At 34.1% G+C, this 16,440-nt stretch overlaps 1 protein-coding gene across 1 annotated transcript in view; it reads right to left on the bottom strand.

The window, feature by feature from the left end:
- UGGT2 (UDP-glucose glycoprotein glucosyltransferase 2) overlaps positions 1-16,440 on the bottom strand; it is a 76,400-nt gene that overhangs the window by 14,444 nt on the left and 45,516 nt on the right. The window contains exons 23-29 of the mRNA XM_084225008.1: positions 14,490-14,614; positions 13,218-13,313; positions 11,990-12,092; positions 7,067-7,146; positions 5,495-5,684; positions 4,496-4,654; positions 2,881-2,966 (exon numbers count right to left, since the gene is read on the bottom strand). Coding sequence (XP_084081134.1) covers positions 2,881-2,966; positions 4,496-4,654; positions 5,495-5,684; positions 7,067-7,146; positions 11,990-12,092; positions 13,218-13,313; positions 14,490-14,614 — 839 coding nt within the window. The remainder of the gene's footprint in view (positions 1-2,880; positions 2,967-4,495; positions 4,655-5,494; positions 5,685-7,066; positions 7,147-11,989; positions 12,093-13,217; positions 13,314-14,489; positions 14,615-16,440) is intronic.

Raw genomic sequence — 16,440 nt, 5'->3', positions numbered from 1 at the left:
TTCTCTGTTATTCACTCAGTTACCTCAAAATCCCTATGCTATGAATTTTGTAGGTAGATACAGAGGATTCTGCTGATGAAGAGGATTTTCCAAAGTCTTTGCAATATTTCCAGAGTGTTTGGTTTGGATGTAAATTCAACAACATTGCTTTGTCTCCCTAAATCTCCTTGATGGATTCCTCCCTGTGGGCTCCATCTTTACCAAGTGCCAACTGTTTTACTCTGCACAGAACTCAGTTTGATGAATTTCTGTTCTACTATGAACAACCTTTATAAATCCAAGCAAAATATCTTGCATACTGACAATACTATGACATATGCAATAACAGCTACCTTAATGTTATGTAATTGTGAAAAGCAAAACATGTCTAGCAGGCTTTATGTCCAACTTTAACTTCAAAACACTTAGATGCTTTTAGTATAAATACATGTAAGTACCAATATAATACAAATTGTAATTTTCCATATAGGGAGCAAAAGAATTTGGGTTCAAGAAATGGAGATTCTTTAAAACCTCAAGCTCAAGAAACAAACATTCTACTCCTTTCCTAAATTATAAAAGATATACCTTTCAGCTAGGCAGTCTTCATGACATATTATATCTTATATATCTACCTGCCTTTTTAAAAAGTAAAATATTTATCAGGATTTTATAGATATCTTTAGCAATAAGTAATCTTCTGCAATCTTATCTAGTAAAACTTACTTGTTTTCCTACCAACATCAAAGTTCCAATAATAAGTGCTCAGATTATTGCTGAGTATAACAATTTTTACTTTCCTAATATTCATAGTAATTTATTAATAACAAATTGATTTACAAGTGTGACTGCATCAATACCTGTGATCCCTGTTAAAAGCAGTCTTTAAGAAGAAAGAGGCAGCTTATTTCAAATGTTATGTATTTACATATAGTAAAAATAAATTACTTCCAACTATGAGAAATGCAAGCAAGATAAATACTGAGATGTAGAACACTCTAAAACTCCCTCTGTAATGTACAGGCCTGTGCCTCAAAGAAAACAGGTTCATCTCACAGTTCAACAGGAGAGGGTGTGACTAATATATATGGATGGAGAATATATACTGCAACAGCTCTTGGAAAAATTCCATCCTGTCAAACAGTTGCCTGAGCTCTGATAGCAACTTCATTCTATTAATACTGTAAAAGAAATATCAAAGATCCTGGTGCAGCCCCACAAACATCCTTTTCCTGCTGTACTTGAAGTCTATAGTTGGAATAATGAGATGAAATAAATTGCATTGTTTAGATTCCTCATGAGGTAACTTTAGTAACTTAGCTGAGTTCAATTAAGCCCATTTGCGTTACAGAGAGAAAATGAGCAAAACCCCAGCAGATATTTTAAATTTCCTTTGATCCAGGCTAGAATGTAGAGTGGTTTTGTTTAATTTTGTTTCATTATTTAACCCAACTGCACCTCATTACATTATTTTTTTAAACCATGCTATCTTACAGAAATCACTTCATATTTCTTAAGAATTAAATGCTAAATTAGACAAATTACAGTTGGTGGAGATTAGGTGAATCTCTAAGGGTGAGGACTATGTTTTCTGCTTTTTTAAGAGATTGTGATTTCTGAAAAAAAAATAAATTGAAAATTGCCAACAAACAGAATGAATCTAACATCCCATTAATATTTCTCCCTGTAACACTGATATTAACTAAATGTTCAAAACCACAAAGAGGTTCAGCAAGTTTTTTGTTTTTTAATAGTAGCTGATAATTAACAACATATGGAACTATGTATTCCTGGGCTTCAAGTAATAATAAATATTCTATGAGAAGTAGACCTATTTCAAACCACACAATTACTTTGAGGGGGAAAAGAGATAACAGGAAAAAGGAAAAACTGAAGCTGAAATTAAATAAATAATACTGCTCCTCTAGAAGTGATTAGATCCAAAGCTTCAAGAGAAAGCTCTCATAGGCTACAGGTCTGTGCTTTTACATAACACATGGGGAAAAGGTGATTCTTCTAAGGAATAGTTGGAATGATGGTGAGCACATTTATTCCTTTACATGAAAATCAACCATGGAAATTACAGATGTAGAAGCCATAGATGCTTCACCTAAATGCCAGTTACAGGAATACAGGAATTCCAATTTCTTTCTATGGACAGAGGTTTCTCCCAAGAGAGGGAAATGTGGTGCAGTCAACATGCAGCCAGGGTCTCAAAATGAAGGGTGCCTGGATAGCCTAAGGTGGAGGTGTAACCACAGTGATCCTTAGATGACTTAGTTATCTAAGAAGCACTCAGAATTAATCGAAGAAAAAAGTCTAGAACTGAAATGACTATAATGCTACTGGTAAAAAAAGATGCCACTTATAAATATACTGCATTCAGTGGGCTGAAAGAAATTGTGAGAGGGAAACTCATGGTACTTCCTCCAGATAGTTCTGGAGATAATTCTGGAGAGCAATGCTCCATTGGACATACTCTTGAAATTACATTAAGTATGTTGGGAACGCCAAAATATTACAAACAAAACCATGAGTGACATTTTTACAGAATTTGGTGCGGCCATTGTGTGATAATGCTAACCATGCATGGAACTGACAGGGAAAGTGTCTGGTAGCTGTGCAACTGTATAGTAAAGGACACTGCTAGCATCTAGTCTAGCTGAGCAGCTTAGCTTTATTATGCATTAACAGACTGAAATGCCTTCAAAAACACAAGGCCATCAAACAACAACTAACAATACAAGGAAATAAGGTATTCCTTACAAACTTTAAATCATCATTGGCATCTTACACTTTTTAATGCTATCTTTGCTCACTTTCTTCCAGTGTTGTCAGATCTTTTCAAAATATGTTGCACTTTCAGTTTAATTTGTTTCCAAATGCTGGATTCATACTTACGAAAAAACCTGATAAATCTCCTCAGATCTTCCTTTACGCAATCTCAGCATCCAAGCACCTGGATTTGCTTTCAGCTGAAAATACCCCTAAGGAAAAAAGACAGGCACTTGTTCTGGTTGCATTTCAGACTCAACCATCTCCATATACAAAAACAAACTACTCAGTATTTGTATTAGCCCTGAAAGAAGTGTGTCAGGGATGCAACAACTATCACCTTTCCTGCATGTCCCTTTTAATGTCTTTCTGGGCTCTACTTGTTTCTAGCTGGATTTGAGTTGCATACAAAAACTCCAATGTCACAGACATATTTTATGAAAAATACTTTCATTAGGATTTTTTCTCCTGAGAAGCTGAGAGGCCTCAGAAACGAAATGTAAGCAATAATTATCTGCTGCTGTGCAATGCAACAGGTGGATCTATGATGGGTCTCATGTGGTTGTTTTTAATTAATGGCCAATCACAGTCCAGCTGTCTTGGACAATCACAAGATCTTATTATCATTCCATTCCATTGTATTCCTTGCTAGCCTTCTGATGAAATCCTTTCTTCTATTCTTTCAGTATAGTTTTAACATATCATTTTTTTAATATAATATATATCATAAAATAATAAATCAGCCTTCTGAAACATGGAGTCAAGATTCTCGTCTCTTCCCTCGTCCTGGGACCCCTGCAAACACCGCCACACTCCACCAAGGACAGCAAGTAAAAGAGCAGCAAAGAAATAAATTATTGAACAGATCCAAAATTGAAAAGCTTCTTTGAAACTCAAAATTTTTGTCTGGAACAACTTTCCAAGTCAACACAATTCCTTGCTATTTTAGGAACACTGTAAACAGCTATTGCTATGTTAAAGCCACAGACAGCAAGCTTTGAAATGTGAAGAATTGTTGGAAGTTTCATCATGCCAAACATCATCTACTGTTCAATCTGTATTCAATACTTGTGCTAAAATCAAAGATTCACAATTCATTAAACCTTTCATTCCTTATGATACAGTATTTACAAAGACTAGAGAACAGCAGACAGGCAAAAGGCTTATTCATCAAAATCCTTCCCTATCAAATTCCCTTAGCTAATAGAAAATAAATCTTTCACTTCAGAAGTCACATGGTCTTCTGCTCTACAGACTGCCAACATGAAAAATAATTACTTTGCATGATGAGAGAAATTCTCAGGGGTGGGTATGTCCTACCAGGGCTCTAAGTACTCACCTGAAGCATCTAAAATGGGAGTCTTCTTTTGCCTGCATCATTGTGTAACAAAAATGGTTATTTTATTCAGAATGTGAATCATACCTTACATTTGTCAGGGAATCTCAGCCTGAATATAACTGTCTCCTACCACCTACTAGAGGCAATTAGCCTGCCAGTTTAGGCACTTCAGGCAGGAGCATAAAATTAGCCTGCATTCAAACCTATACTGCTCCTCACAGGAGAGGAGCAGGGGGGAAAGCTCAACAAATTGGAGATGAGCTCAGCTCCAGGATGTGTCTGTTACTTTTAGCATTACTAAGCTTGCCACACAGAGAAATGGATTTAAAGAACAAGATGCTCATGAAGAATTCTCACAAGAAGTGTGCAATTGTAATGACTATTCCTGTACTAAGTACTTACAAGGTTGGCCATCACAATAGTATCAACCATGACAGGATTCTTCTTTGTGCCCAGAGTGAACTGTAACCCTCGAGGAGGTTGTCCAGTTGTAACATCAAAGCAATGTCCTTCAAGCAATATATATTCCAGTTCATATTCTGCTATAACTGCCCCTTTTATCTATGGAAGGAATACTTCATCAATAAATTATGTCACTTAACCATGTGGGAAAAACAAAATATTACAGTCACAACATGTTGTGTGGGATTTACCACAAGGTAACTCCCACAGTCAAAAAAACCCAAAGAAAAGTCCATACACAGGAACTTAATTATAAAACAGATATTCAAGATAAAGAGGAAGGATCACTCTCTGAAGGGACCTTCTCCCCACTGACTGTTGAAGCTGAGGGACCTCTGCCTTTGTAATTTAAGTCCCAGCTTTACTTTCACAATATGCTTTTCCAAATACACAGCTTTGGTCAATCAAACACCCTCAATATTTTCCATAAGCTTATTGAGTCAAACAAATCTAATTATTTTGAAGATGGAGGATTAAAATAGAATTAAGTAATAATTGAAAGAATTGTGAACTAAAAGAGGGTGAAATACATTTTGAACTACATTAATAAACAGTCACATATTCCAGTTTATATGAAGATTTAGCTAGGTTACAAGAACTAGGAAACACAAAGAATCCTTTAATTGCTTTACTTTTATCTTAAATGCAGTATTTTGCTAAACACAAAGCTCAACATAGCAGGTAAATTGCTTTATCTTGTACTTTGCATTCTGATTTTTTTCTATTCCATTGCTTTCCTTTAAGACTTGTCTTTTTTTTTTTTTTTGAAGAGAGAAAAGATGATGACAATAGAAATGGTAAAATATTGCCTAAATAATCAACTAACAAAGAAAATATTTCAGGAGAACTGACACAAGACAAATCTTGCAACATTTCCACTTCCCTCTTGAAGCAGAGGGGCCGACATAAGTTTTACAGTGTTTGCAAACTATTACTTACTTCCTGCAAATGAATGTTATCAAGGTCACAGGAACTGTTTACTGCTTCAACCAGCCAGCTTTCAGGAGTGATCATGTTTAGGGTCAAAAGAGGTGATTCTGGCAATTCTAGGAATTTAGCTGCAGGTTCAGAAGGAAGGTGCTTATTGATTCCATAAGTTAATTCTGGTTCCAGAACAAAACGGTAGAAGCTGTTGAAAAAGAAGTGTGACAAACCCCAATTTTTAGTGAAACACAAAGTTCAAACATGACGCTCTTCTAAAATATTTTAAAATATAGTGAATATTTACCAAGTCTGATGAAATTTGGAGACAAAGTAGCTCCTTATTCTTTTGGAATATCATCAGATAATACCTACAGCATCTCCAATGGGCTGGTAGATGAACACAGACCTATACACTTTTGGTAATTTTTCTGTGGATGTGCCCATTTTCCATTAACACTCTAAAGGCTATGAAAGTGAATACCCAAGAGGTGCATCTAGATGGTCTGACTGTTAGCAGCCTTGAATTTTCAGAATCTTTATCACTGAAATATGCAGAAAGACTAATCTCTATTGGAAGAAAAGTCTTTGAGAATGGCTACTCTCACTAGCAGTAGCAAGGACAGAGCAGAGGAAAGGTAGTGTTTCCCTGTTCCTCTCCAGCTCTTATCCCAGTTATTCCATATATAAAAGTTCTCCCAAGCACAAGGAAAGAACCAGGCACCAAGACCTGCAAAGTCCTGCAAAGTGCCCATCTTCAAAAGCCATCATAATGGCATTCACACAAGAAGACACTCAGAAGACTGATAATTAAGACCCACTTGTGGAACGAGAGATGTGAGTAATTCCTTTCAACATGCATAAAAACTAAGGACATCTGCTCTGTTGGCAAATGATAATTCTGCATCCTTCTGGCTAAAGGACAGGCACTACCACCAGCCTGTCTCACAGGTAATTAGCAATACAGGTGTTAGGATTATAGGTAAAATACCTGCCAAGGAGATGGCTGAACTTAGACATTTTTCTTAGAGGGAAAGAAATCCTCCTGGAGGCAATTAATTTCAGTGTAAATGTCTATCACTGAATCAGTGAACCCTGATTTTTACACACAGATAAAAGAAACTTCAATTTATAGAAGATACATTCAGCCTATCATACTCTCAATGAAATACAACATCATCTCAATATAACAAATGCAGACTGTATATTTATTCTGATGAATTTAATTCTTAGGAGTACTGAATCTGTACAATTCATTACACAAACAGTGGGCTGTAAGAAAGGGAACAATTTAGACAGATAATCCCCCTATGCAACTTCTCACAGGCATAAAAGACTCTATTGATTTATTCAAGGCCTGTTAATGAGAGGTGCATTTGATGGAGTAGATAATTTCCCTGTGATACCTTGCTTGACACATTAGAACAAGAACTTTTATCTAAACAAGTGCAAACTGCTTAGGTAATGTTCAGTGGAAAATGAGTCAACAAAAATAATTCAGAAACACAAAGCAATGTTTACTTTTTAAGAAAATATACATTATTAAGGCTGTTTTTCCAAAATGAGTATGACAAGCTATGAACTACTAACCTCTTCAGTGGCACTTCAGACAGCTTAGACCTGCAGTTCAAAAATAGCCTGAGTTTCATATTGATAACGTCCTTGAGTACCTACAGAAAAAAAAATCTCTGTAAAAAATGGTTCTTGGTAATCACCAAACTTTGAAAATAAGCCAAAGTTACCCTTGTGACAGTCCACCATTTCTCAATTTTCAGCAGGAATCTAAAACTTTTTAAAGGTGTATATATATCTGTATATTAAAGATTATTGTCAGATATTATAAATAAATATACAACCTTTCCTAAAATTGCATGATTTAGCACATGATATTCTTGATAGTCAAAATATTAATACCTTCTCCTACTCATGCAGTTTTTTCAAGAGCTGCTCCCTCAATTTTCCAATGCTTGAGTAGATGATGTTATCACCCCTGTTACATTGTGATTTTAAAACACTTGAAGGTCTCTAAGTACAACACATGCCTTTAATCTAACAACAAGTCTTAAAACAATTGCTTTCACTTTTATTAAAATAGTTGTATATGGAAAATCATTAAATATAGTGAACTTCAGAGAACTATTTTAATACTCAATTACCTATTAACTCTAAATGTCAACAATAGATTAATGATGTCTTAAACCATTCAATTAACTTCAAAACATTTTGGTAAGTTAACATATTTCTATTTTTTTTTCTCTCAGTTTCTTCATCTGTTAGTTTCTAAAATAGTAATGTTTTGGATGCTGTTATATAGGAACCATAATATTAGGACAGTATTTTTTCTTATTTTTGCAAGCAATCTGTTTTGTTTTGCTTAAAGTTAACAAAGTTATTAATTTCTTTAACGCACACATAAAAACCTTTATCAAATTACCTTCAGTTCTGTGGATTCTGACACAAAGTGCTTAACTGAAAGCATAAAGCAGCTGTGCCTACATTTATGGATATTAGAAAGGCCAGCAAGACATAAAAGCTAAGTTACAATACCAATACTAGTAAGGCTAATATCTAAAATTACTACAATAGCAAATAAATTGGGAACAAAGCAAGACAATTTTCATCATTAAATCTCTTTTTTATTATTACTGTAATTTTTCTTTCCTCAGTTCAGCCTTCAGCCCATGGCTTACACACATTCTTTACTACAATGCTATAACTTTACTTAGCCCTGGGGAACCATTCTATTCCTAGTTTCTTATTCTTAACTTTTGTGTCACCTGAATACCATCACTGAAAAACTACTGAATAAAATAAAAGGAGTAGAGAATAGCATACTGGTGTGAACAAGTGAAGAAGGAGGAAAGGAGAACCCAAGAGCACTGGAAGCATAAGAAGGGAAAGCATTATGTGACATAAGTTTAAGACCACCAAAATCAAAATAGAGGTCAAAGTGACTGAAATATCTATTTACCATTTCAGAATAAAAAGAATGATAAAAGCCTGTATGGACTTTACCTATAAATGAAACAAAACCCTCAACCCAATAGCAAGAATGATTCTTCAGCAATCTGCATTGATAGGCTTTTGTGTATCAAATGAAATCATCTTGCAGAAGGCTGATGCATCATCCCAATTCATCAGCTGACCATGAAATTTAGTACAGTAGCCAAAAAAAAAAAAAGCCTTTCTTGATTAACATTTCAAAGGACTTTAAATAGGAAATGACAAATATGACAATAATTCATTATCTCTGTGTTTTTCAACAATACAACTTCTGAAATACTGAGCTTGGTTCTATTATTTAGGGCTTCTGAGGACACCAAAAACCAGGGCATTTGAGTTAACACATGAAAATGGTGACAAAATTAAGAAGACTCTTTTATAGGATACTTGAAGAGTTCAGTCTGTTTACTTTAAATAAGAAAATTCAAAGAGCATAGAAATTTACAGGGAGCACTGTAAAACATGTTGAAATATTTCAGGAGGCCTGAAAATTATTCAAGAGCTAGTTTTACTGTGCATGTGCACAATAAAAAGTCATTTGCAGACACTTACTTGAGTTACCACAACTCATCTGAAGAACAGTAACTCAATAAACCAGGATCATCTAACCAGTCACTTGGAATTGTTTGTGAACAATTCCAAGGATAATACAAAGTATCTGCACTGAAAACAAACTTATAATAGTATCTTTAACAGAACTGGCAAAATGATGAGAACATCAATGCTTACAGCGTGGATCTGAACAAAAACCTGCAATTCCAAGGCTGAGTTTAACAGTAAGGTTAATTAGCCACTGGAAAATCTCAGTAGGAGCTCTAATCTGTACTCAACTGCTTGAGTTAACACATGTAATATTTAAATTAGGAATTGATTAAAAAATTATTTCTACTTCAAATAATAATTGTGAAAAAGGAGTGCTGTGACATGCATTATATAGGCAATCAGACTAGATCACCAAAAGGGGCTCCTTCAGGGATTTCTCTTACTTTAGGGATGGAATAATAAGTCCTCACTGAAGACAGAATGAACAAAGGAAAAAGGCAAAAGATAACTGACAGAAAAAGAATACAAGGTTTGATTTTTTCTCCATGTTTTTGAGTTACTGGATACTTACTGGAGCAAGAAAAAAAAGATAATGGATAATCCCAAGAGTATATAGTATATAGACTATACAGAATAATCTTTCCTCCTGTTTTTGCTGAGCCATGAAGAAAAAAATGCACAACTCTTCAATTTTGTCCTCCATTTTAGCAGAAGGAATTTCTTCTTTTCTCACATCACCTTAGAGATCACCTTCCTAGCTTCAGGACTAATTAGCTCCTCCATATATTCTGCTGAGAACTTATGTGGCCTAACCAAGGTCAAGTTATGGCTGCTATTTGAATATTTACAATGGACAGTGACTCTGCCTTGTCTGGAAATACTTGATGCTGAAGTCTGTAACAAAACTTTTTGAAAAAAGGAAAACAAAGACTATATGGAAGGTGCCACCTGCCTCAGTCTGGAAAGGATTAGAGCAGTTCTTATGATACAATCCAGTACATATTTTAAAAACAGACAGCAGCTTTGACTGAGCTCTCATTTGTGCTCTGACTCATACCTTCCTCCATCCTTAAACTGCCAGTTTTTCAGACTAAGCAGTAAAGCTTAGATTACAGCCCACCTCTAGGTATTTACACCTCTCTCAATTTCGATCCCACTCAATATGAGTAACTTTTTGTTTGTATTTTTAATAAAAGATACCAAAAGATTTATTTGAAGTAGCTATTAAGTGACAGAAAGTAATACAGGGTGAAAAAACCCAGTCATTATATGGACATATTCAATGCAGAATGGGGCAAGAATCCCGTGTTCTGCCATGGTAGTTACTCAACAAATTTTGCACCATGAATAGTTACCAATCCAATATACTCAGCTCTAATCCAATTATGTAGCTGAAAAAAAAGAGCCTTTAAATATAAATAAATTCCAGCGATTAAAGTTTATGGTATTTAAATCACCTATCTATAGTAAGCTAATCAGAAAGGCATTCATTTAAGAACTTTGAGTCTGGGGCTTGCTGGATTTGCATGGCTGTTTTGTTGCTACAGCAGGATGGTGGCTTTCCAGGTAGTGGAATATAATAATATATCTAATAATATATAATATATAACAATATAATATATAGAATATATTATATATAATATATTATATATATTATAATAATTATATATATATTAAAAAACTCCAGGCTATTTTAATTTTTTAAAAATATATTATTGAAAAGTTTAACCTACATTAAAATATTTCTGGTTTGTTTACTTTCAACAGCATTTCATTACTCTCTCCTAAGGGTTGGCTTCTTGAATAAATCTAGAGCTCCTGTGACTCAAGCAGGATCTGCAACAGCTGAACAGCTTGGGACACCATGGGAGCCATTTGCCTGGGCATGCATGAGAGAGCCTGTTGAGCTCAGAGGAATGGAAGTTTCTGCTCTGAGCTACAAGATCCTTGATGTGATTTATACTCATAATATGAAGTTCTGGCTAAATTGAGAGTTTCCAGACCATTTCAACTTGAAAATATTTTCATGTGGTAATATCAAGCTTTCATTTTCACTGAGAAGGGTGAAATGAGAGATCTAGTTCTAGAGGTAAGCTACTATTCTAGAATCTTGAAATAGCAAAATATTTCATGAATTTAAAAAAATGTTTTACTTTGCTCCACTATATGAAGAATGAGTGGATGCTCCAATATTTGATATAAAAGGGTATGAAAATGGGAGGGGGAAAAGCACTTTAAGAATTTATGAAACTTGCATAATTACTGCAGGAAAAAAAAAGAAAAAATAGGATGCAGCAAAAATCAAGTTGGAGGTTTGGAGGTTTCAGAATTATAACAGACTATAAAGTGAAGACAAAATTTACATTTTTATGGGAAACTATAAAGGAACCTGAGACACAGTGATATTCTGCAGTAGTTGAAAGAAGAAAATAATTTTAGCAGCTATGTTTTTAAGACAGTTTCTCTTTAGAAGATCAATAGCTACACACAATGGAAGCCTATCTAGATAAACTTGGTAGCATTAATCAACTGAGAAATATCCCTCCAAGAGCTGAAAGGTTTATAGTCCAATCTTCTTGTGATGATATTACAAGTCAGATTTAGACCACCTCATTTAGGTGCCTTGGAAAACTAAGGTGATCTGGTTTAATGGAAAGAAGCACATACCTCCTGACATTCTGAGATGCAAAAAATTATGTACACAATCTCCTCCTTTCTTTCTACTGACTGTAGAGAGCACTTTAAGAGGACTGGGCTATGGGGCATCTGAATTTTACTTTCATCATTTTGAACTAGGTCATCCTCAACTTCCTTTATGAATTAAAATAACTAAACACATATTTTAAAGGAAAAAAAGAATACCCAAATTTTGTTTACTCTCTGCTACACTGTATGTGGAAATTAGAAAAAGTTTAGTAACAACTGAAGTACAAATAAGCAAATGATAAGAAAAGACCACCATCTTACAATCAATAAATGGGTCATCTTCTGTGCTTCTCTTGTCAATGGATCCACAATAGCAATGACATCATAGAATGGGTCATTCTCTTGGGGCTCAACTTTTATTACACTGTTAAAAAAGTATTCAAAACAAAGTGACATGAAAACTCAAAACTGAATTTGTTGAAAGGACAAACATTTTTAGAGATGGATTTGTAATATCAGAGGCGTTTAAGATTTTACTGCTCAAGAAAATATTTCCCTCATTTCAAGCAATAATCATGATTGCTCCTTGTGATACAATTAGAAAAGCTAAATGTGAACAGGAGTAAAAAATATAGCATTAATCTACATACTTCTATACTGGTTAGTGATTAGATATGTTCTCTAAAGCAAAACTAATAACATAAAACACAATAAGACCTTAAAAAGGGCCTTTTGGTCATTTGTTTACAGTTCCCTTCATCTAGATCAGGAATCATTGGATCAGACAAGTAGTGGTGGTGACATAATTTAAAGAGAAAAAAAGAGGGGGAAAAATGGCATTTGAGAAGTGTGAAACTTGATAGACTGGACTAGCTTTATGCATTCCAGAAAATAATTCAGTTAGATAGACTGGATTAGGCTAAGTCAAGCAGATCCTAGTTAAAGTACTCTGTATTTACAGGAAGGAAATGTCAATAAACTTCATGTAAAAAAATGAAAAAGAAAAAAAAAAGACATATACTCATATGCTGTAAATACAGAAAAGGGACTATTGGAATTTGTTTTCCACAAAACATATGCACAGTACTGACTGCTACTAGTGTAATGTTGAAAAAGGTGTCCTCCTTTTAGAAAAGGCTACCACTGATGTCACTCCTGCCTTCACCAACAGGGACAGTCCAACAGCACACACAGCTACTACTGGAGCACCTTTACCAACAAAAACAAGTAGAGATTTGGAAATGGCAAAAATTTTCATAAAAATTTGTAATTTGATCACAGTTTTTATATTATCATATGTCCTTTTAAAACATGCACCCCTCTGCCCTCTTTTCAGCAAAGGGTAAGGTTGGGAAATCAATAGGCATTACTAATGAATTTATTAGGAAAAAGGTAAAGATGCATTATGCTATGGCAGATCAGCAGGCTGTTCATACAACAGTTTCAAAATTAGAATGCTTACTCAACTTTCCAAAGACTATGTAATCAGCAGTACATTCAAATGTTAATAAAAAATTACTCTTAAGTGCATTATCACGACAAAACTGACCTGTGCTGTTCTTTGAGTAATTCAACATCTTGTCTCATCTCTGTTTTAGGCAAAGATGACAGCAGAGCATCTATTTTCATAATCAAATCACTGCCACTGTATTAAATAAGGCACATATAGTTTGGTTGTCATTAGAAAATGAGTAAAACATGAACATTTTAATGTCAGTCTCTTTGCATAAAGCATATTTAGGAAGCCCACATCCCAGACCTGGACTCTAAGGTGATTAACAGCTCAGGACTTGTAGCTTGGAGTTAAACCTTCAGCATGACAATGCTCAGGAACCACTGCAGACTCAGAGAAGCCTTGTGAAATGGACATTTCTTAATTTTAAGAGATGCAGAACTCACAGAGTTATCATTCAGCCTCACAGCAATTATTTTTCTCAATTATTGAGTCTTCCAATCTGCGTAATTTGAGGAAAATGTGGGGCTTTGAAGAAAATGTGGGGCTTGGTCCACAAGACAAATCAAACCTGAATTAATGACAAGTTTTTATTACTCACAAATTTGCCAAGGAGAGCGGATTCAGAATCAAGAGAAGTGAGTATATGATGTTAAGATCTGCTGACATTTCTAGCTTTTTTTTTTCCCCCATGACAACATTAAGGAACAGACATAAATGACCTGGTTTCAAGGCTGGCCACATCTTTCAATTTTTTCTATTGGAATTTTCTACTGAAGTTTCCTTAGTAATCTTAGTTCAATTTCAGAGTTGTAAAGTCGCAATATTTGTCTAAATATATTTTGTCTCTCAGTACTTATCTCCTTGAGTTTTACCTCTTGTTGATTTTGTTTTTCTGGTAATGATTCTTTCAGTTGTGCCAGTCCTTCTAGATAACAGAAATGATACTAAAAATTGAGAGAAACTGTAAGAAGAGTATAATTTTGCTTTCTTCTTTGTACACAAGCTGTATCCTTAGACTAGAAGATGGCCTGAACTCATTTCATCTTTACACTTCTTCAGTGAACAGATGTGTGAATGCTGTGTACTATGGTGTCAGGGCACAACATCAGTGCATGCTCCCTTACTAACAATGACAAATGCTCCCAAAGACAATGATTCCAAATATTAATACTCAGATTTGGCCTAAGATATACTGCATTTTATCAAGCTTATTATTATTCTTTACAATCACTCTTATGCAAAAAAACCTAGTAGGAATCCTTTACTGTTAGCTGTACTCTTGGTTGTAAGGACAGTGAAAGTAGAGAAAGTATTTGGAGTAATTCAGCAGAGCTGCACATATGTTATGAGGCAAGAGAATTTTACCTTTTACTACTGTTTCCCATCTCCTTGACAATAGCTTTAATCTTTTCTGCAGAGGTACTGTATGTTATCTCTTCCAACAAATTAAAGTCTTCTGCGTAGAATTCATTTTCTAAAGGACCCAGTACCTTAGACAGAGAAAAAAAACATTAAGTGTAGAATGCCCCAATAATGGTCTGTAAGTAAAAATAAACGAATATTTTAAATGAATGCACAAAATTGAATATGAAACCCCAACCTCTATATATGTCAACACTATTGATTATAAAACTAATTAAATTTTATAGCAACTATGCAGGATTAGGTTTTTACAATTACATGATTACAGTTAATTATCAATCACAAAGAATAACTGCAATGGAATAACTCCATGCTATTTTTCATTATACATCCTTCTCTTAAGGAATACACTATTTAGAAATAACTCTAAGAACAAGCTCTCTTATGTAAAATATTTTATACTCAAATTACTATTTGTCTACCACACTCTTTAGTTTTTTAGTTCTATGAACACAATCTCCTTCTACCATTTGTCAAATAAAGCAGAACAGATAGAAAGAATGGGAGAGGATACAACATGCATAATATGAGAGGATACAGGATTACTACATTTTTTGGTGTCTGAAAGAAAGGAAAGTGCCTTGGAGTCCCAGAAAATAGCTTTGAGGATGTTTGGATTTCCTACTCAGTCTATCAGGCCAAACTGACCCAAGACAACTTCAATGGGCTACAGGGCTGCCAGGATGTAAAATCTCATTATATAAGTTGAATGCCTCTTCCTCAAAATTCAACTGTTTCCTATAAATGAGAGGTTATATAACAAATTCCACTTTTGATTTTTTTATTAATGATGCATGAGATAGATGAAACCACAGGGTAATTATTAAATACTATGGTAATTTGGAGAAGTCAATTAGAAAAAATTAATTTGCTCATAAAAGCAAAACTTCTGTGATGAAATAGCAAGGACAGAAATGAAGGATATCCCATGTCTTTTTAAAAGTGATAGCTTAGAGTGAAAACACAGAAATATGAATATACATTATTAAATTTATCCAAATATTTTAATGAAACTTGTTTCCCCAAAACTTAAAATATGACATTAGTTTAGCGTTTTTAGGCATGGAGAACAGTAACAATAATTTATTGAATAAATTCACTGATTTAGTTATGAGGGAGCTGACACAAAAAAACAATTCCTTAAGACTTCATCAACAAAATGCTTTCTGTGTGTTTCTTAGCAGTATTTCAGTTGCATCTCAGAAGCATTTAGGATGAATAGGAGTAACTAAACTCACTAAATTTAAAGAGTTTCCAGTTATGAGATGCCAACATAGTTGTGTTTCTATTTCTTTTGAATGCTGGAGTAAATCAAAAATAGAAGAATTAAAATGTAGTTTGTAAATTGTATTTGCAATGTATGGCACTGACTGGTTTGACAAGCACTAAATATTGAATGCAGCATTGTATTTTTTGATCACAGATCATCTATTGATGAAATGTAATTAAGGCTATTGGTTTCAGTATATACCTACAAGAGACTGAAACAAGAAAATTACTACATTTTTATCTGTATATTACAAATTAAGACTATAAACCAACTAAATATTTATTAAAATGTGGTGCTTTAGAGCTTGAAATACTAACCTACTCAATGCAATTTATATAAATTTATCTACATAGTAAAATAAAAGTAACTTCAGGATCAAAACTTATTCTTAAACATCACAAATAGTGAATCAGATACCTATTTTGAGAATTTTGTGAGATTAACTCTAAAATAGCTGTGGGAATGACACACACATAGTGGCTTCAATGGAATGGAGTTAATGAACAAATTAGAAGTAAAAGAAAATAAAAAAGTGAGGCAAATGTTCATACCATTCTCTAACAACTGTCTGAATAAATGGCAAATCAATATAATGCATTTTCTTTAGTTTGAAACTGAAGTTCC

This window comes from Fringilla coelebs (genome assembly GCF_963513975.1).
Source record: "Fringilla coelebs genome assembly, chromosome: 2".
In the NCBI taxonomy this organism is placed as follows: Eukaryota; Metazoa; Chordata; class Aves; order Passeriformes; family Fringillidae; genus Fringilla; species Fringilla coelebs.
This window is presented reverse-complemented; position numbering and strand designations above follow the sequence as displayed.